The following is a 17,103-nucleotide window of genomic DNA, read 5'->3' as shown; positions in this document are numbered from 1 at the left end:
TTTGGGGGGAGGGGGGCAAGTCTCAAGAAAATACAAAGGAAAGCTAATGGAGGAAGGGGGAGGAGATGTAATTCAATTATCCTCTGCATATAATCTTCTTGACTATCCTCAGAATACTGTCTCTCTGTCAAAGCATATCAATGATTTAATTATTTCTATTGTTTTCCTGTGCAAGGCATACTACTACTTTTATCCGGGGGTTTTTGAGAATTTGTCTGGGACTGTTCTCACATAATTTAAGCCTTCCTTTATAAGATATTCTGTTAATAGTTTTTCCAGTGATCTAAAGTAGCAATCGTTGTCTGTGTCCACAAATTTAAGATTTTTTTTTTGCAATAAAGAGCAAGAATAGAAGTTACTTCCTTATTCCTTGTTTGAATCATTTTAATAGTCCAGTTCCCAAAATACATCTTTAAATCCTGTTCAAGTTCTATCTCTGTTTGTTTTTATTTATTTCAAGATGGTTTTCTAATTTTATTTTTTACTATCCAACAGCTGCATATCATGTGTGTGAAAGTGAGTCTGGCTGTTTTGCATTTCATTCAAATATCTGGGGCAATATTATGTATTTTATTATATCGAGATGGAGAAATATACATTGTGTAAACTAAAAAGTACTTAATTTGCACTACTTGGTTAGTATTAGAGCCAATATTTATCATCTGCATTATCTCATTCTATTATTTTACTGTTGTTTCAGATTTAGTCTGCACTCCATGACAATAGCTTTATGTGATTTGTTATTTAAAACATAGTCATGAGATTATACATTCTAGAAGTAATCTTGATTGCTGAAATTTGAAGACCACATATACAAGTTTCAAATACAGATAGTTTTGTTTGTTCCTTTCTTATCTGAAAGTGTATTTAAGAAATAAAAGATAAACAATCTGTATAAACTCATATTGTGCATACTTTTCTTTTTGTAATATATCAGCTACATCTGTTTGTTGGAAGGGTTGTCCATCCCTAAATAAATCCTTCCATTCATCATAGTAATATTTGCCCCAATATCATTCAGCTGGGCTTTGAAAACACAATTATTTCTGCAATGTTGATATTACTGAGATCTGCTCTTTTTGTTTGGTCTTATGCCTCATGTATGTCCAGTTAGTAAGTGCACTTTTCTGGGTGCCAGAATAATGGGATACGATCCAGCTGGCACATAGTTATATAATGAGATTAGGTTTGTCAGTGTCTGTTGCATCTGTATCCATGATGGAGACTCTGTATTAGAGAGCCATTCCAGTACCTGCCTAATTTGTGCTTCCTTATAGTATCTCTTGAAGTTTCATAATGCCAGGCCTCCCATTTCAACTGGACATTCCAGCCATTCCATTTTGATTCTTGGATTCTGATTTGACCATAGGAATCTCTGAATAAGTTTGTTTAATTTCTTGAAGATTTTTTTCAGAGGTGTAAAGGGAATAATGGAAAAAGGATACAAGACCTGGGCAGGACATGAATTTTAAGTACATGAAATCTTCCTATCAAAGTCTTCGGTAATAATACCCAACTTTCTAGGTCATTGTAAATAATTGTCATTAATGGCTCAATATTTAATTTAAACAGCTCCCCCACTTTAGGTGATGCATTAATGCCACTGCTTTCCATTGGTATATATCATTTATTGGGATCATATGGAGCCAAGTTGTAGTATTGCTGATTTAGAGTAGTTTAATCTGCATCCCAATTCCTGATCAAAACCTTCAACTATTTCTTGCAATACTGGCCTACTTTTATTTATAACTTGTATAAAAAGCATAAGGTCATCCATGTATAATGAAACTTTGTTTTCTATTCCCAATATACTTATTCCCTGCATTTCTGCAGTGTCCCTGATCTTTTCTTCTAATGGTTCAATCATTAAATAATAAGGGTGGTAAGGGACACCCTTGTCTTGTTCCTCTGTATAATGGTATTGGCTCAGTTTTTGTGATCTTTCCCCAAATACATGCTATAGGATTTTGGTAGATTATTTTAATCCACTTCTGAAAGTGTTCCCCCAAAACCATATGTCTCCAACATTCTAAATAAAGGCCACTGCTCATAGTTGGGTCAGAAATGCAGTGAAATGCACTTCAGAATTTATTCAGGGTAAGAAATATTATTAAAATAATCTTTTAAACTTTGGCAAGGCTAACCTATGTAAATACCAGTAGGTTCTTGAAACACATAATTAGATTAGATAAAGAATTGTAGGGCATAATCTTGCCCTCACAAGGAAATGGACTCAATGATTGAATAAGCAGTTTCCATATCTTACTTCTATGGTACAGCAGTGATTTAAGAATTATGGCCTGATCCTGCTGCACTAATATACCTCAAACTCTTAATGACTTCTGTGGGGATTTTTCCTGCATTGAGTCCTGCAACTGGCAGTAGATCCAAGAAAATCATCTGGCTGTGATTGAAATGAACCTGGTCACCCCTGAAAACAAGACAAAACAAACAAACAACCCCAAGCAAACAAACATTTTATTGATGCCAACAACAGCAAACAAGTATAATTCCAAAGCTATCATCTAAGGGACACTACTTTAGCGCTAATCCCGGCTCTGATGCTGATTTGCTATGTGATTTTAGACATCATGAAACCTCTCTGTAACTCAGTTTCCCCTTCTGTAACATGGGGATAACAATAGCTGTCATGCCTACTTTATAAGTGTGTTGTGGGGTTTAATCGATGTTTGCAAAGCACTTTGAGATCCTTGGATGGAAGGTACAGCCGTATAAGTATCATACAGACAAGTAAAACTGAATTATGTGAGGATGTAAAGTCATCTCCTTTCAGAGACTGAAATTGCTCCACTCCTGAAATACTTTGCTTCCGTCTTCAAAAAATCAGGAGCTATTAATAAGTTGCCCCCCACTCTCATGTTCATTTTGTGTGAAATTATCTGCTCTCTCTATGTGCTTGAAGTTCCATTAATTTAGGGAGAACAGATTACTAGAGTCAAGATTCACTGTGCAAATTTAATATGGGAATTTACCTGTATTGCTTAAATCTCCTGTAAATTAGAAATCATTTTGTTATAGCATTGTTCAAAAGTGGGTTTGGTAAAGCCTCATCTAGCCTTAGTGCCCAATATGTATTTCAACAAGTTCTCCTAAAATGCAGAAAAGGCTAATTCATGATCAAGATAGTAATTTAGACAGTGATAATGTTCCTTTTTGTTAATAAATTAAGGTTTTGAGCTCACTGTGCCCTTACTTCATTTCAACCATTATAATTAATGATGACGTTATTGCTTATGTTAAATGCTGTCTCTCCCTTTGTCCATAAGCCCTGATCCTGTAAAGACAACACTGAAGTCAGTGCGATTCTGCACACGCACGGGGGTCTAGTCAGTTCTCTTTGCAGGATCAGGGCCATACTTTGTCCAACCATTCTGTTGGCTAGTCCAAATCATTTGTGATGTGAGATCATACTGTTTTGTTGAACAGATTTAAGGAGATTGATGTTAGTTTATGCTGTTTGGATTTGTTCCAGAGCTATCTGTCACAACATAAACTGTAGTAAATTGGATGGTTTTACTTCCCAGCCAAGTTATACTTAAAAGAGTTCTGCATTAATATATTTTAAAAGTTACTACTTAAAGGATTCCTACATGAATGTATTTTAATCTCACTTTTATACGCCATTTAAATTTACCTTATCAACATGTTGCAGGGGGCATGGAAGCTCCTCGTTCATTTTTCTGTCATTCAGGTTTTTGTTGTTGTTGTTATTCTATAGGTACTTGTAGCCTGAGCCTGAAAGTCTGACTAATACAGCTAGCTCAGTTGACTTCAAACGGACTACTTTTGTGAAAAAGGAACAATCAAGAACGAGATGCAGCATGAGTCTTACTTGTCATTAGTTGCAAGTGAGCTATAGCAGAACTTTAACTACATGCAGCAAATATTCTTATTACGCTGGTTACAAAATGCAAGTGAAACTAGGCTTATGAGTTTTAGCCGAAATAATACATGTGATGTTGACACACACATCTTACCTCAGATGACTGTTAATCACAATGGTTCTTCGGCAAGTCTCGGCTTATGAACATTTGGGTAGATGGCCCAACTTCTACACTAGCTTTAAAAACTCTTCTGTTGGTTTGGTGCAACAACAACAAAAATTAAATCAAACATGACTGTTTCTTTTTGTGACCGGCAGTGTCGATTATTTTCCTCCCATATTAGCATTGAAAAGTGTACAAAAAGAGGTCCCTGTTAACAAATGGAAAGCACCAACCCTCTGACTAGAAACATACATATGTGATGCAATATCATATGTGTATCCATCACATTTTCATGCAGTGCCTGAGATATCTAATTTTACATTTCTATTCCCTCTACAGTTTCCAATTGATTAATTTTCTTGCTCAACTAGTCCTATTTCTAGTGGCCTTATAATACTTTGTATTTATGTAGCACCATTCACTTAAGAATATCAAAGTGCTATTTATCAACATAAACCCTAGTAAAATAAGTAAACATTGTCTCAGTTTTGGTGAGTAGTATAATTAATTAGTGTATATTATTCAGCTTTAGAGCTCACTTTTGTCAAATTCAGACCCTGCAGTTTCTGCTTTCTGGCATTGCCTGATCATGACAGGAAAAGTGGCTGTGAGGCATTGTCTTAAGCACAAACCAAACAAGACAGAACAAATATTTTTGTAGCATTGTTGTAGCCATGTTAGGGCTGAGATATTAGAGAGACAAGGTGGGTGAGGGAATAGCTTTTATTGACCCAACAGCTGTGTGAAAGAGACAAGCTTTCAGGTTACATTGAGCTTTTCTTCAGGCCCTGTGTAGCTCGAAACGCGTCTCTTGCACCAACAGATGTTGGTCCAATACAAGAAATAATATTGACAGGTAAGGGGAAATATTTAGTTGACTGGACAGATGCTAGGTCCACCTTCAAATTTGTCAACACAGGTCACAGGCTGGGGGATCCTATTGGGCATTTCCAGAGGACAGGTGCAGTAGAAGAATTAAATATATGGAGATATACCTATCTCATAGAACTGGAAGGGACCCTGAAAGGTCATTGTGTCCAGCCCCCTGCCTTCACTAGCAGGACCAAGTACTGATTTTGCCCCAGATCCCTAAGTGGCCCCCTCAAGGATTGAACTCACAACCCTGGGTTTAGGGGGGCCAATGCTCAAACCACTGAGCTATCCCTCCCCCCCAAGGGACCAGGTCAGGCCATGCATCTGAAGAAGTGAGGTTTTTTTACCCACGAAACCTTATGCCCAAATAAATCTGTTAGTTTTTAAGGTGCCATCAGACTCCTTGTTGTTTTTGTGGATACAGACTAACACGGCTGCCCCCGATACAGGTCAGAGAGCGGACCCCTTGTGATGCCTGGTTTTGCAGGCAGAAGCTGCTGTACTGGTGGCGCTTTCTCCAGAGGCAATGGCAATTCTTCACCGCAGTGATCCCAACCCGGTGAACCTCCAAACTGTTCCCGTAACGAGCCCAGCTTGAGGTTACACGTGACAAGAACCTGCAGCTAGTGCAACCTGCTCCATGGCGGACCCTGGCAGCTGAACTCCCCTCTGTGTCTTAACGTCCCGCTCCCCCACTGGCCTCAGTGGTCCCCCCCTCCGAGAGGCTCCTAGGTTCTGACCCCTCCCGCGGGGTCCCTTTGTGCTCTGACACCCCCATCCGGACTCGCTCCTCACAGGCCTCTGACAGGCCCTCTCTAGTGCCGCCGCGCGGATTGTCCCCTTCCGGCCCCCGGCCGTTCCCCACGCGGCGCGGATTGGCCCTGTCGGGTACCGTCCCGCCCCCTGCGCAGCGCGGATTCCCCTCGCCGCCCCCAAACTCTGCGCCTCGCGGATTGGCAACGCCCGCCCTGGCCTGTCCCTCGGTGGCCACCGTAGAGCAGCCTGTACGTGGCAGTGGGTCTGTCCTGGCCTATGAACGGCGGCCCCGTGCCCCGGAAGAGGCGGGGTGTGAGCAGGAAGTGCCCCCCTTCTGCCGCGCCGCTCGGTCCCCCTTGGCTCCGCCATGTCGCCGGTGAGGGCGGTGCTGGCACTGCTGGCCGCGCTCTCAGCCCCGGCTGCCGGCTACTTCGTGAGCATCGACGCGCACGCGGAGGAGTGTTTCCTGGAGCGGGTCCCGTCTGGCACCAAGATGGGGCTCATCTTCGAGGTGGCTGAGGGGGGCTTCTTGGACATCGACGTGGAGGTGAGGCGGGGGAGGGCGGGTAAAGCGAGGAGGGGAAACGGGGGTCTCGGCCCCTTGGGAGTAGGGCTGGGGAGTGAGGAGGGAGGGAACGAGAGCGGGACGTGGGGAGCGGATCTGCAGGGGGAGCTGGGGCTGTGGGCTGACCTTGTGGGGGGCGGGGAGGAAGGGTAGGCCGAGGCATGCCAGGCCATGCCATGGAAGGGGTGATCCGTGCTGTAGGTGAGAGTGATGGGCTCTAATTATGGCGGGGAGGGGGGCGCTTTTGGCCATTGCCTTGAGCTTGGGGGGCAGTTTGGTTGATAAAGCGTAAGGGGGGGTAACCATGGCTGGGGACGGGGGGCACAGTTGTTCAGGTGGGATGAGGGTTCTGCTTCTGGTATTGGCTCACCCCAGGGCGCATGGAATGTCCTGAGCAGAGCCCAGCCCAGCCTCCCATCGGCCCGTGCTGAACAGAGAATGATAAACTAACGCCTTGATCAGGCAAAGCGAAGCTTTTTGGCCTCGGGGAGCAGAGCTGTGTCAGGCTCTATCTTATCAAGGGCAAAAGCAGGATCCTTTAAGGGCCAGGGCAGTGTATGCATGTGCCCTATTGTGGTGTGAGGGGATTCTGAGTGTAACCACGGGGTGGTGGTGGTATGTGTGTGTGTGTGGGGGGGGGGGGGGGTGAAGGGGCATGAGAGCAGGGATGGGAAGCTACTGACAGCCTCCGGGGGAACAGAGATTGTACCCTGAGCAGTTAGCCTAATGGCTAGTAATGGGGAGAGCTCAGAGCTATGAAGGAAGGGAGAGTGATGATGGGGGCTGTTCTGGTGGCCATAAATCCAAAGACAGAAATGTGTTAATCACAATTGGCTGGAATGTTCATATAGCTCTCTCTTTGTCCACTTGCATTTCTTTATATGCCAGGCTTGCCTGCCAAATTCCTACTTGGCAGAAGCACTATCACACTCATGCTAGGATCATGGTCTCTGCTGCTGGTAATTTGAGATGTCCAAATTCCCCCAGAAGAGGCTAAATTACTTCTGCAGATCAAGTTGCCCAAGGCCAACTTCTCTCTATTGTCAACATAACGGCAGAAAGCACCTGGAAAAGGCATTACTATGTCTAGTAACTGCACTTTCAAAACCATCCTCTTAAAATCTTCCTTCCTTTCTATATCCCACATCCTCTTTTGAAAGTTTTCAAAATAAGCTTTCTATTAGCAGGGGATGTGGTAGGGGATGCTTCTTACAGAATAGTGCTGATTAGTTTGGGGGGGCCCTACAGCAGTTTCCTAGTTTTGATGCATGAATTTTGACTTAACTTTGTTGGATTTGACTGACACATTATGAATTGTGGGCTTTTAATTTTTTTGACACCTTCCCCCCTTGCCCTCCTCCCTCAAAGAAATCCAGGTCAGTAGGAGAATAATGTACACACTTCATCTCAAAGAATCCCAAAGACACTTCAGTCTACAAGTGGAATCTCTTCACCAACCACAAATGCAGTCAGCTTTGAAGTGGAATATGGCAACTATTAGGCTTATCTTGAGCACTTTCACAAGAGATTGTGAGATATAATAAGGAAGAAAAATGTTGAGGGTGATTTTGTGAGTGGAATGACTAGATGTAGCAGTACCTTTTCTTGGTGCTTTCTGCAGTTATGCAGTGACATTATGCAATAGGTAGGAGAGGTATTGAGGAAAAGTATTAAATGCAGTTTAAACTCACATCTAGGGCAGCAGAATGTAATGAAACAAGGCCAAGGTGCAAGTTTCAACACTCTACTTTTGGCAAAAAGAGCCTTAAGATCTTAATGACCACAAGTGGTCAGTACACTGGTTCAGTCATATCCTAAGAATGGCACCTGCAGCAGCACAGAATTGTATACTTAAAAACAACAATAAGTCAAAACAAGTATGTTTGCTTCTCATGTACTTTCCTGCCAGAAATGGAGGTTAGGGTTCTGTGTTTATATATTATGTTTACTTTTGGATGCTAATGTTCATCTTCACCGTTGAAAGATAATGCAAGTCTTGGCAGGTAAAAAGCCTTTCACATCACCTTAAAGAGGTATTTTCTGAAAGGTTCTAATGCAGATAGAAAAATGTCATACTGCTTTTTAGTTGTGGCAGATAAGAGATTATATAGATTCTGTTGGTATTGCATATCAATGGTAGGCGTGCCGTTTCCAGATGGAATATCATGAGTTTAGTTTAAATTTGCTTTTTCTAAATGCATGACTTCAAGACACACACAGAGTAGTGACATTTTCTTTTTTGCCCCCAGATTACAGGACCTGATAATAAAGGGATTTATAAAGGAGACCGAGAGTCCAGTGGAAAATACACATTTGCTGCTCACATGGATGGAACTTACAAGTTTTGCTTTAGCAACAGAATGTCCACCATGACTCCTAAGATAGTGATGTTCACTATTGATATTGGAGAAGCTCCAAAAGGGCAAGACATGGAGACAGAAGGTGAGGAGAACTTCTGGAAGGAAAATAGTTCTGATTTGTGACCTTGAAACACTAATCTTAGAAGCTTTTCTCTGCACACATCCTTCTGAAGTACTGTACAAGAAATCTCACAATTCTTATCTCATTCAGTCGCTTTAGTTTGTCATTTTCTTGAGCAGCTACAACTGGGTCTAAATATTTTTAGACACTACTATACAACGTAATGCAAAATGACTGGGAATCACTCTGCCGTCTGCAGGCACTAATGCTTTCATTCTTTAGTCTTTTCCTCAGTTTCACACTTCCAGTTCAGGTGCTCAGCACTATGTAGATTACCACATGCATTAATATAATTCTTTGATAAGTGTGCTAATATGTAATTTTCTCCTAGCCATGTAAATTACTGGTTTATCTGCAGCCTTTTGTCCTGTACTCGTGTTCATCTCTTACACTTTTCCCTAGGTGGTGGAGATACCTGGGATGGTATGTGTACTGCTTTTTGAAAGCTCATTAGCATCTTGTCTTTTGCATATGTTTATTCACTAACATCTAACTTGTGCTTTTCCTCTTCTCTAACATCTGTTTGTTAGCATGAGAATGTCTTTTTAATAAACTACACAAAATGAAGGTCTGATCCTGATCGATGCTGGACACCTACAACTTCTATTGCGAGGTCTAGGTGCTTAGCATCTCTCAGGATCAGGCCCTTAAACTGTTAATGAACATTTGTCTTCAGGGGGTTATTTATGGCTAACAGGAGACGTAATCAGGAGTTTCTGTTACGTAGAATTCAATTTAAAATACTGATCATCTAGTAACTTTAGATATTTCATAGTAGTTGTTTTGCTTTCTGGTATTAAAGTGGGTATGGGGAATTGAGAGCATTTTGGAGGGGAATGAACCACTTTCTTGTAATATAATCTTACAGCTAATGCATAACCTGTAAGTGAAAAATTACAACAGATGTCATTTACCAAAGAATTAAATTAATGTTTTGGGAAACAGACTGAATCATAAAATTTAGAAAATCATGCAACACCCAGTAATTAGCAAGAAGACAGTAATACCTTTTGTCTTCTATTATAGCAGATATGTAACCCATGTGTGAAGTGAGTGCTTGACGTTTTCTTGAAATATTTAACAATTTTCTAACTGAGTTCTTATTCATAAGAGATAGTTAAAAAATTCTCTCAAGTCTGTGAATAGCACACCTATCATGCAGAATACTGACACAAGTCTAGTTTCGTCAGCTTAAGGCAGATGTTTGCCTTAAAGCAAGTATCTTTTCAGCATGTTTAAACAATCCAGATAGTAGTAATCTTTGTTCTTACTAATAAGCTACCCATATTGCAGTAGCCAGCTGGCCGTGAGAATGGGTGGTGTATCTTGATATCTGTAAGGTAAGGTCAGTATTGCTCTGGCAACTGTAAAGGGGTTTTTTGGTGACAGAATTCATAACTCATGAGTTCTTTTCTCCTTCCTAAAAGAAGTGTGGCTTTTGAACAGCCTTGTTCTTTCTCTTATCACTGAAAGAGAAAGGTCCTTCATGTAGCATTTAAGGCTGCATCTAAAATATCTGCCACTGACAAGTAAAAATAATGTATGGTGGCTCCCAAGTATTGCCCTTAAATGTCCCATGAGTTGCCCTGAACTTCTAGGTAATTCCTGCAAGCTATCTGAACTGTTAGTAGCAGAGGTCAACCGCTGCGGGAGTGACGTGAAGTTCTTGGTGCTAGAGAAATCTGATAAGTACACTTTATTAATCTAAATGTTACAGAGTTGCACATTGCTCTGAGCATTGAAGGCAGTAAAGAGTATCCTACTGTCATCTGACATCCAAACTGCTAAATACTGGCTCTCTGCTCCCAGCATGTGGTGAGCCACCTCAAGCCATTGTTCTACGATAATCATCCGGTGTTATTTTCCTCTTCCATTATCAGGCCACTGTCATGTCATGCCAGTACCTGGAATGAGAGGTGTCTTCCTTCAGAACTGATTTTATCCCAGATGTCAACTACAAAGGAAGGTCACAAGAGTAGCCAAACACACCTCTCCAGAAACTCATCTTGTTTAGCCAACATCACAAGTTTCAACTAAATTCTCAGTTGCTGTGCTGTTGGCAAATTAGCATTAAAGCTCTGTGCTATTTAAGATAATGTGTTTGAAGGACGTATAGTGAAGGTAATCCTAGCAGGAGAGACGCTAGCACAATAGTGTACTGATTTGATATGTTCAGATAAATTTTGCACTCTGCTTCTCTGGAAAAGTATATATATGTTGAATGTAACTGATCTGTGTTGACTATAAAATTGGTCACCCCTTCCCTGGCCTCCAAGTTAGATACCAGGGAGAAGGAGGCTTACACAAATGTAAAATATAATTGTAAAGGAAGAAACCTGTGAACCTGACTCTGAGATTTTTAGAAATATAGTTCCCATCATTGTCAATATCAGATTTACTTATCGAATAATCTTTTCTTACAAGGTTGAAAAGTTTTCAGCTGTATAGACTCTGCATTTTACAAAACTAACCATAGTATGGAATTAAATATAACTATTCATCCACTTTCAGGAGAAGCTGTTTCTGATATGTCAATAATACACTTTCTTACATTTTTTTAAATTGTTCTGCAGCTCATCAGAACAAGCTAGAAGAGATGATTAATGAGTTAGCAGTGGCCATGACAGCTGTAAAGCATGAACAGGAGTACATGGAAGTTCGTGAGAGAATACACAGAGCAAGTATGTGGCTTTCTTTGACTTGCATGCTCTTTTTTTTCTTAAATGCTAGTATATTTTGAGCTTTAGGGAAACTATCTGAAAACTACATTTGGTTATTTGAGAATTTTAAAACTCCTGAGTCCTACTGGCATGATAGAAATAAAGTAATATGACATTGAGATCCTTTCTTTAAACCTGGTTGTCCCTAGTATAACTAAAAAAATTCAATTATGCAAAATGTCTATCTGTTTTGCCAGTGTAAAATTTGAAAGATAAAGCAGGAACAATTTGCAATTAGTAAATAGTACTGTATGTTCATGAATGTCTCAAGGTCAGTGATATGTTTCCTGGTGGTAGTTGGATGCATTATTTCATTTGAGAAATAAGTCTGGCTTACTTTTCTGTAATTGGGCCTAATTCACCTTGTCTTCCTTATGCAGAGATAGGCCTTTGGATGTTAGTGGAACAATTGCTACTCATGTGAGGAAGGTGAACAGGGTCTAAGACACAATCCTCGCTACTTAAAATAGAATTGGCAGATAGAATAAGTCCAGTACAAATAAAGGGGAAATCTGTTTTCCTGTGAAACACATAATGTTACATTAGAACTTTCTGTATAGGAACTTAATTTTTAAAAAGATTCAATACATAAAAATTTCCACTCCTTTAGGGCTGAATTTATAAATGTACATTAACATCAACTTCTCCTTATCCTCATGGATTCAAAATTACCTTGATAGGCTTTTCATAAAGAGAAACATAATCAAAGACTTGGGGGAAATGAGGCAGATTCCTGAGGGGACATCCATCAAATAAAATCCAATTATTAAATTCTTCCATTGCTGCATTTCATTACACTGGTTCTAGCAGTTGTGGTCCCTGTTCATAATTTCACGTCCAGGAAGAATGTGTCTTCATGCTTTCTTTCAGGCAGTAATGATTACTGCAAAAGAATTGACCTAACATTTTGTGAACTATGATATCCATTTAATTTACTATCTTCCTAACAGTGTCCATTATGCTGTTTTTTAAAGGATGTAGAAGATATGATGGTATAACATTAGGCTCTAGGAAAGAGTGCTTTAAACGCAGTGGCAAACCATCAGCTTGCTGCAGTTACTACCAAAGTGGCACTATTCTAGAATTTTACCTGAGAGTAACATCTCATTCTTGACATGCCAGTGAACTCTTTAAATGTTTACAGTAAAAATGCTTTGCAGTATGTGCAAACTAACCAGTTTTAGTGGTAATTGGCTGTATTTTTGTTTTATCAATATTGGAAATGGTACTGACTCTGTAGAACAGTGGATTAATAGACTTGATACTGAATTGGTATACCAGCTTGACTCTGAAGTTAGGAAATGCAATTGTTGCACTAAAGGGGAAGAAAGCAGAGGAGTAAATCTGGAGTAAGGTACCAGGTGCGGCCATCAAACTTGTATAAATTAGTCTGGGTTAGTAGGTATTCTCATGGAGATAGGGTAGGGCATTGAAAGATGCTGCAACTTGTGACTGACGTTGAGATTGAAAGAGCTTTTGGTGTCTGAAAAGTATGATTCCAGTAGGAAAATTGCCCCTTGGATTGGAAAAATGGACATGTAACTGGCAAATTCTGCTTGGACCTTTAGACCTTATAACCCTTTTGTCGCTGTAATTTTATAGTGATGTGTCCTATCAGCTTTATTAACCTTTTAGAGAGTAACACAGTCATCCTAGACCACTTACTTGGCTAAGAATGCAGAGTGTGCCAGCATTCTAAGGGTTGTATGGATGAATGCACAGATGTGTATAGTGCTTGCTGTCATAACCATATAGGCTTTATTAAATATCTTACACCACACTTATTTAAATATTTTAGTAGTCATATACTTCTGTTTTTTCTCCAACAGTTAATGACAACACAAACAGCAGAGTGGTCCTCTGGTCATTCTTTGAAGCCCTTGTACTAGTTGCCATGACACTGGGACAAATCTACTACCTGAAGAGATTTTTTGAAGTCCGAAGAGTTGTTTAAGAAAACTTTTCCTGATGATCCCAAACACTCACTTTACTATCTACCAAACATCTTGGTCACAAAACAATGTCATTTAGTTTCTAAACCCTAATTTCTGAACTATAAAACTTTATTTGCTTAAGTTCCTAGTTAAAATAAAATGTTTTTATATATCTTCTGTAGCAAAAGCTGTGTTTAAAATATCTTGTCACTTAATTGGCATAATTTTTTCACTTGAAATCTGCCTAGTCTTTCTGCTAAGCGAGGTCTAAACAGACTGCAAATGCTATAATTCAAACGTAGTAATAAGCAATGTTACTGTCTTTTTCTAACTTTTTTCTGTTTTCATAATTAATTGCAATTCTGTCTAGGGAAACAGTAAAAGGTCCTAAAGTGACTATTTGCATTCTTCACATCTTTAATCCTGCAGTAGACATTATGGAATGAAAATAATCCCCTCTTCACTTTCATGTACTGCCCAGAAGGGCAAATAAAGCAGAACTTCATTCTAATATGACTGATAATGAATAGAAGACAGCTGACATTTCCAGTATAGTATGCATACTTGGTCACAAAAAAAATCTACAGTAATGATCTTAATTACATTGATTTGTTCCCTACATTCTTTTAAATTAAAAATTGATATTAAAATACACGCTTTCCTTTTATTACCAGACAATTATGTGGTTTTAGTTTCACAGGTTTATAACTATCAAAGCCAGTTGTGTGCAGTGTCTTGGCAAACAGTAGTTATTAACCCCATAGTGCTTGCAGGTCCGAAGCTCATACTGTTGGCACTATTGCAGAATGCACCAGTGTTCAGGAAATCTGGATTTCTGATGCCAAAGGGTTCATGGTTCTTGGGATTTATTGCAATGCTATGCAGCCCTTATTTTAATTTAAGTGGCATTTTCTGCCATTATCTGGTCCTAATTAGCATAATGCTAAGTACTGGTGTGTGTTTTCTTTATTTCAGGCACATGTGGATTTCATTTTTTTTGTATAAACAATTACTTTCCTTTCTTGGTATCTGATGCTGGGTTTAAACAATTTAAATGGTGTGGGTGCCGATCCAGGATTATGTTGTGACTGATGTATATTAGTTGTAATCTTTTTTTGGGGATGGAGTGGGGGTCTTTTCAAAAGGGGGGAAGGTATTACAAGTAACACACAACAGTTTTGTACAATTAATTTAAAATTTGTTACAGGTTTTCATGTTCCAAGTAAACTTTTTCAACCTTGGGCAAACACTTGCAGCAGTTCTTCAAAAAGGGTGGCTGTTACACCTTAATGCAACTGTTGTGTGCCAATATTTTTGTGTGAAACACTTCAAAATTGAATTCTAAGATGTACATTTAAAATTGCTTGTGAATCTAAATATGACCCAGGTTCAATAAATAAACAAATTCTTAAAAAAATGGTTTTTGTCTCTTGACAGTTAACTAGGACATTCTCTACCTTTTCATGTTTGAGATTTTGCTTTTTAAAATATTTTTAGAAAAAATGAGTGCAAAGAAAAATACACGTTAGTTGTAACATCATACTCTGTTTATGGGGTAAAAGGAATTTTGGACAATACTAATATACAGCTTTTACTAATAACGTGCAGCCACACTTGTATTTGAATTTTATTAGTTTTCTTATCAATGTGTGGAAAGTTTTTTTTCACTAAATATACAAACTATTTGGCCTGATTTTTGCAGAGAAAGCTAGTTGGGCACTATTGCACTTATTGCTAAGGCAACAACAGTTTGATTAGAGTTGGGTATTTGAGGGCACGTAAAGGAAATGTTTAAAATGGGATGTTTAGCAAAGAGTAGATGCTTGATGGAAAATGCTTATTTTATTCTTGTAGGGAGGCTTTTTTATGTTTAAAACAGCAAGGTAATAGTTGCATTTCACTAATACCCTGTAGCATTTGTGCAAAACTAAATAAAAACAACTTTAAACATTGAGAAGTCTGACCCAGCAGAAGAGGAGTTGGGGAATCTTTATCTTTCTTTCTTCAAGCTGGTACAGGTGAAAGCACCTGGACTGCTTGTGAAACAGTATTGACATAGGTGCCTGAAGCACTTCATGAGGTTTCCAAGTACCAATACAATTACCTGCTGTCCATCTTCTAGCTTCTGTGCAATTATATTGCTGACTAGTGGTTTCTGATTCAGGTCACTGTGGTGGGAAGACTAGACAAGCACATTTCTGTATCATAATCAAGATCTGGATTTTACCATGCATATCCAGGTAGTATCCACATAACTAGTGCTGCTGCTTTCATAGCACATCTACAATCTGTCCTTGGTAGAGTAGCAATTGGGTATAATTGGCTCTTGGTTCATAATACATATAAATTTCTAGTGCATTTTATAAAATGCCTGGTCTGTAAACTCCTAGACTATTATGTATCAAAGGGGTAGCCGTGTTAGTCTGGATCTGTAAAAGCAGCAAGGAGTCCTGTAGCACCTTATAGACTAACAGACGTATAGGAGCATGAGCTTTCGTGGGTGAATACCCACTTCTTCGGATGCATCCGAAGAAGTGGGTATTCACCCACGAAAGCTCATGCTAGTCTATAAGGTGCCACAGGACTCCTTGCTGCTTTCCTAGACTATTATGTGGAATATTCAAATCTTATCACTTTAAAATGTAATCTCATTGTGTGTTCAGTAACACCTCACATTTGATGCCTTTGACCTAGATGTCATAAGTTGTCCATTGAATATATTGCTTCCTTGATAATGTCAATATTAAGTTTTTATGTAGGAAAAAATTAAGGCTATAGGGTACCTTAATACTGTATCTGCATGGACTGTCCTCAGCTTTGTTAATCAGAGGTACAGCTAGCTAAAGATAGCCAGATAACAGTGGATACACTGGCTAAGTGTGAAGGGCACTTGCATAGCAATTACTATGTATTTCAGTTTGTAACTTCCAAATTTCTCAGAGGCTACTGAAGAGCAGTTATTCACCAAAAGCTGACCTCTTCCCACTGGGACTTGTGTTGAGAAAGGTACCTTTCTATGGTCTCTACTTATCTAATTGAAGGAGAGAAGAAAAAAAAAACTTTAGGCTAATTAAGTAAAGTCGGGGCAGAGAAACTCATCAATATCTCATCACTCATACCCATCAAGTCTTTAGGCTTGCCTAGTAAGATGTGCTTTGGTACATGTTAAGCAAGAACTTACTAAATGCATAGAACCTGATTCTTGTTTTATATAATTTTACACAGACGTGTTCCTGACTTAGTGCTGGTGCAAGGAAGGTCAGAACTGGATCTATATCTCTTAGATAGAGGAAATACCTACCTTCCTGTCACTTTGAGGTTATGCAGTGGAAATTTCAGCATTTTCATCTGTGGCAATCTTGAGTGATGTGAAAGGAGCTAGAGCAGGGGTAGGCAACCTCTGGCACGCGTGCCAAAGGCGGCACGCGAGCTGATTTTCAGTGGCACTCACACTGCCCAGGTCCTGGCCACCGGTCCGGGGGACTCTGCATTTTAATCTAGTTTTAAATGAAGCTTCTTAAACATTTTAAAAACATTATTTACTTTACATACAACAATAGTTTAGTTACGTTATAGAAAGAGACCTTCTAAAAACATTAAAATGTATTACTGGCACACGAAACCTTAAATCAGAGTGAATAAATTAATACTCGGCACACCACTTCTGAAAGGTTGACCACCCCTGAGCTAGAGCAACAAGTGATCCAGGAAGGTCTGGAAGCTAGAAATCACCTCTGAAGCGCTAACTCAGAAGGTGCTCAAACATT

The 17,103-nt window shown here is 39.6% G+C and overlaps 1 protein-coding gene across 2 annotated transcripts; it reads left to right on the top strand.

Moving 5' to 3' along the window:
- Nucleotides 1–5,946: 5,946 nt before the first annotated feature.
- On the top strand, nucleotides 5,947–14,745 carry TMED2 (transmembrane p24 trafficking protein 2). Of its 2 annotated transcripts, XM_065417622.1 has the most exons (5): nucleotides 5,947–6,183; nucleotides 8,451–8,643; nucleotides 9,085–9,105; nucleotides 11,256–11,363; nucleotides 13,232–14,745. In XM_065417622.1, the coding sequence occupies exons 1-5, from the start codon at nucleotides 6,004–6,006 to the stop codon at nucleotides 13,354–13,356; spliced, it is 627 nt and encodes a 208-aa protein (XP_065273694.1). In that variant the 5' UTR covers nucleotides 5,947–6,003; the 3' UTR covers nucleotides 13,357–14,745. The 2 variants fall into 2 exon arrangements, with proteins under 2 accessions (XP_065273694.1, XP_065273695.1); XM_065417623.1 differs by lacking the exon at nucleotides 9,085–9,105.
- Nucleotides 14,746–17,103: the final 2,358 nt, after the last annotated feature.

This window comes from Emys orbicularis, chromosome 16, assembly GCF_028017835.1.
Source record: "Emys orbicularis isolate rEmyOrb1 chromosome 16, rEmyOrb1.hap1, whole genome shotgun sequence".
Lineage (NCBI taxonomy): Eukaryota > Metazoa > Chordata > Testudines > Emydidae > Emys > Emys orbicularis.
This window is presented reverse-complemented; position numbering and strand designations above follow the sequence as displayed.